The sequence below is a fragment of the Bidens hawaiensis genome, unplaced genomic scaffold, assembly GCF_021521415.1.
Source record: "Bidens hawaiensis isolate Kalapana, Puna unplaced genomic scaffold, B.hawaiensis_p1.1 tig00078178_1, whole genome shotgun sequence".
Lineage (NCBI taxonomy): Eukaryota > Viridiplantae > Streptophyta > Magnoliopsida > Asterales > Asteraceae > Bidens > Bidens hawaiensis.
The window spans coordinates 4295-7609 of NW_027503407.1; the positions used below are offsets into that span (position 1 = coordinate 4295).

At 32.7% G+C, this 3315-nt stretch overlaps 1 protein-coding gene across 1 annotated transcript; it reads left to right on the forward strand.

Annotated features, from left to right (window-relative positions):
- The first annotated feature begins 785 nt into the window (after positions 1-785).
- On the forward strand, positions 786-2459 carry LOC143606895 (heat shock factor protein HSF30-like). The gene is made up of 2 exons (XM_077082516.1): positions 786-1078; positions 1730-2459. The coding sequence occupies exons 1-2, from the start codon at positions 791-793 to the stop codon at positions 2417-2419; spliced, it is 978 nt and encodes a 325-aa protein (XP_076938631.1). The 5' UTR covers positions 786-790; the 3' UTR covers positions 2420-2459.
- Positions 2460-3315: the final 856 nt, after the last annotated feature.

The window sequence follows — 3315 nt, forward strand, 5'->3', positions numbered from 1 at the left end:
TGAAATTACCCTTTCATACTATCAAGGAGGAATGTAGAAAGAACCCCCTTGATTCAGTTTCGAACCTAAGTCCTTAAAAATCCCAAACCTAAATTATGACTCTCATGCTATTAGATCAGAATGTCAATTGCCGCTAATTAGTGATGATTTAGAGCATATTTGGGATTGAGTTTGAAAAATGTTTATTGACTTATTGGTGCTTTTCAAAAATCTAATAAGTTAAAATGGGTTTGGGAAATACACAAAACTTCTTTATTTTAGTCTTTTTAAAAGGTTAAAAAACAGTTTTTCAAAAGACTTAAATCATAACTTTTTAAAATGACTTTTTGGAAAAACCAATAAACGTTTTTAATATAAAGTTGATTAATAATTAAGATTATTAATCTTAGAAGATAGCATCTAAATCTACTACTAAGTCATGATCTTGGATAGATTTGTGAGGGGCCCAAAGTGCATATATATTTTGGTAAAAAAGTAAAGAGAACAATGATGAAGTAGGTCCAAGTAAACACAGATACATGTCTCATATTTGGACTGTACAAATGGCAGCACCTCCATGAGTCTTTCGACACCTCTCTGTCTCTCACTCCCCCACCACCGCTAACCACCGGCAACAAAAACTATACTAATTCTTATTCTTATATTATACATATACATACATACATACCATCATCTCATCTCCTCTCACACACCCCTTTATTATTTTCTTTCTTTCTTCTTCAAACACAAACAAACACTTTGTTATTTGATCATGGCAAGAGTTAAAGAACATGTGGAAGATCATGATCACATGATGGAATCAGTGAAAGAAGAACCCATGTTAGGTTTTGATGAATTGCAAGATGAGTATGTATGGGCTCCGAAGCCCATAGAAGGGCTGAGAGACGGTGGGCCTCCACCGTTTCTTAAGAAGACATTTGAAATGGTGGATGATCCAACAACAGATGCTATAATCTCATGGAGTAGTTCTAATAATAGTTTTATTCTTTGGGATCCTCATAAGTTTTCTACTGATCTCTTGCCACAAAGATTCAAGCACAATAATTTCTCTAGCTTTGTTCGACAACTCAACACTTATGTTAGTAATTAATCTTGCTTAATATTTTTTTTATTATTATTATTGTTATTTTTTTTTGGTTCAAAGCTACAAATTAGTTGAAAGTTCAATTATTTAGAACATATTATTGGCTTGTTTTATTTTGGTTCCTGATTTTAATTTTTTATAATGTGTTTTCCATTTTCCAGAAAGAAAGATTTGACCTTTGGTCAACTTAAACAAATAAAAAATTAAAATATTTCATTGTTCAAGCTCAATTTTATTTTTTATTTTTATTATTATTTTTCCTTTAATGTGCCCTCAATACTTATTTTGGGCATGCAATGTTTTCCAAATGGGACAAACTGTTGGTAAGTGTGTGTGTGCGTGTGTGTGTGTGTGTGAGACTTAGCTATTAAAGGAATTCTACTTTAAATTAAAAAAAAGGAGGGGGGGCGGGGTTTCTAAATATGTTCATCTCTTAATTTGATGGGTCCATAACCACAAAACCCTTATTTTTATATGGATTTTGGAGAGCTTATATGAATTATGTGTTTCTTTAGAATATATAGAAGGAATATAAGCTTTATGCTACATAACTAATGCTTTAATTCATAGTTGATTTGAGTGAAAATCTTGGTTGATTGAATTTGCAAGTTAAATTTTTGTTCACTAGCTAGCTTATTGTGACAGAGATTCAAGAAAATTGATCCCGATCGATGGGAATTCGCAAACGAGTTTTTCCAAAAGGGTAAGAAGCATTTGCTGAGGGACATAAAGAGGAGAACAAATCAAACACAACATACACATAAACAAGAGGAATCTAGAAAGCAAGAACACCACCACCAATCTTGTGGTCATCAAACATACTCTACGATAGAGTCGGAGCTCAAGATATTAAGAAAAGATAGAATTACACTTAGACAAGAGATCATGAAGATGAAACAACAACAAGAGAACACCGAAAAGCATTTAGAAATGGTTCAAGAACGGATGCTTCAAATGGAGTTCAAGCAGCAACAGTTGTTAGTGTTCATGTCTAAAGCGTTTAGGAATCCGGTTTTTGTTAAGCTTTTTCAGCATCTGGTGAGAAAACAAAAGACGGGTAGTGTTGAAATGTGCAAAAAACGGAAACTTGATCAAATGCTAAACACTGTTAATGCTGAAGACATCGATCGATTTCAAGAAATGTGGAACATGATAGAATCCGATGTGTTCTCGTCGGATGGATCGGTGAGTCCACCTGAAGATCAAAACACTAGTGATAAGTCTGGATCCAACGGTTCGGACTACAATTCAGAAAGCTTTATATTGTGGGAGAAACTAATGGAGGATGAACTAATATTCGGTGGCGAACAATCCGGTAAAGCTGATCAAACATAAACTTATCTTCAAGAATGGGAAGAATTGATCCCAAAAGCTTAGGGGGTTAATTCTGAGGCATTCATATGATCATAACCAGCAGATGTAACATGATATGCACCGCGGTGCTCGGGTATGGGCAGTTGAGCATGGTGAAAAAGAAAGGTAGATGTAGAAACTAATGGGGTACATATGTTTATGTTTGTGTTAATTTTGTGTTTGTTTTGTTGTGTTTTGTAATCTTGTAGAAACAATAATGACAATAAACTCCTAGTTTCTATAGAATTTAGGCTTGTAAATCCTGAAGGTAGTTCAATTCTAATGTAAAAGAGTTAATTAGTTGAGTTTGGTTTATTTATTTTATGAGCTGAAATGTTGAGCTCGTTATATCTTTTACACACACATGAATATTGGTTAAAAAATAGTACTTCTACTAATAAAGTTTATAATCTGTATTAAGTTTTTTTGTAAAAGATATATTTTTATTAAAGTTTATATAATTGTATATATGTTAAAACTTGGATAGAAACGATGGCTAACTAGAAAACTGAAAAGGAAAGTGATGTTTGGTTTGAGTGAGATTGGAAAGTTAATGAACTTTAAATGAAATAATTGGAATATGTAATTATGATTTCAAAAAATTATTTATCTTAGAAGTTACTATTAGGAATAATATTAAAACTTGTTATTACTTTTTGTGGTAAAAAAACACCATATATACTCCTACTATACCCACTCATTTAGCTTGTTTGTAGGAAGGAAGGCATCCGTACGTTATAAGATAAAAAATATGGAACAAATGGGGTATATATAAACGAGGGACTAAAAGAAAAGTAAAGCATGCACACATAATTGACCGTTTTGTCTTATAAGTTGGTCAATTTCTCTCACACACGTTGGCCACCGGCTGTAATGTT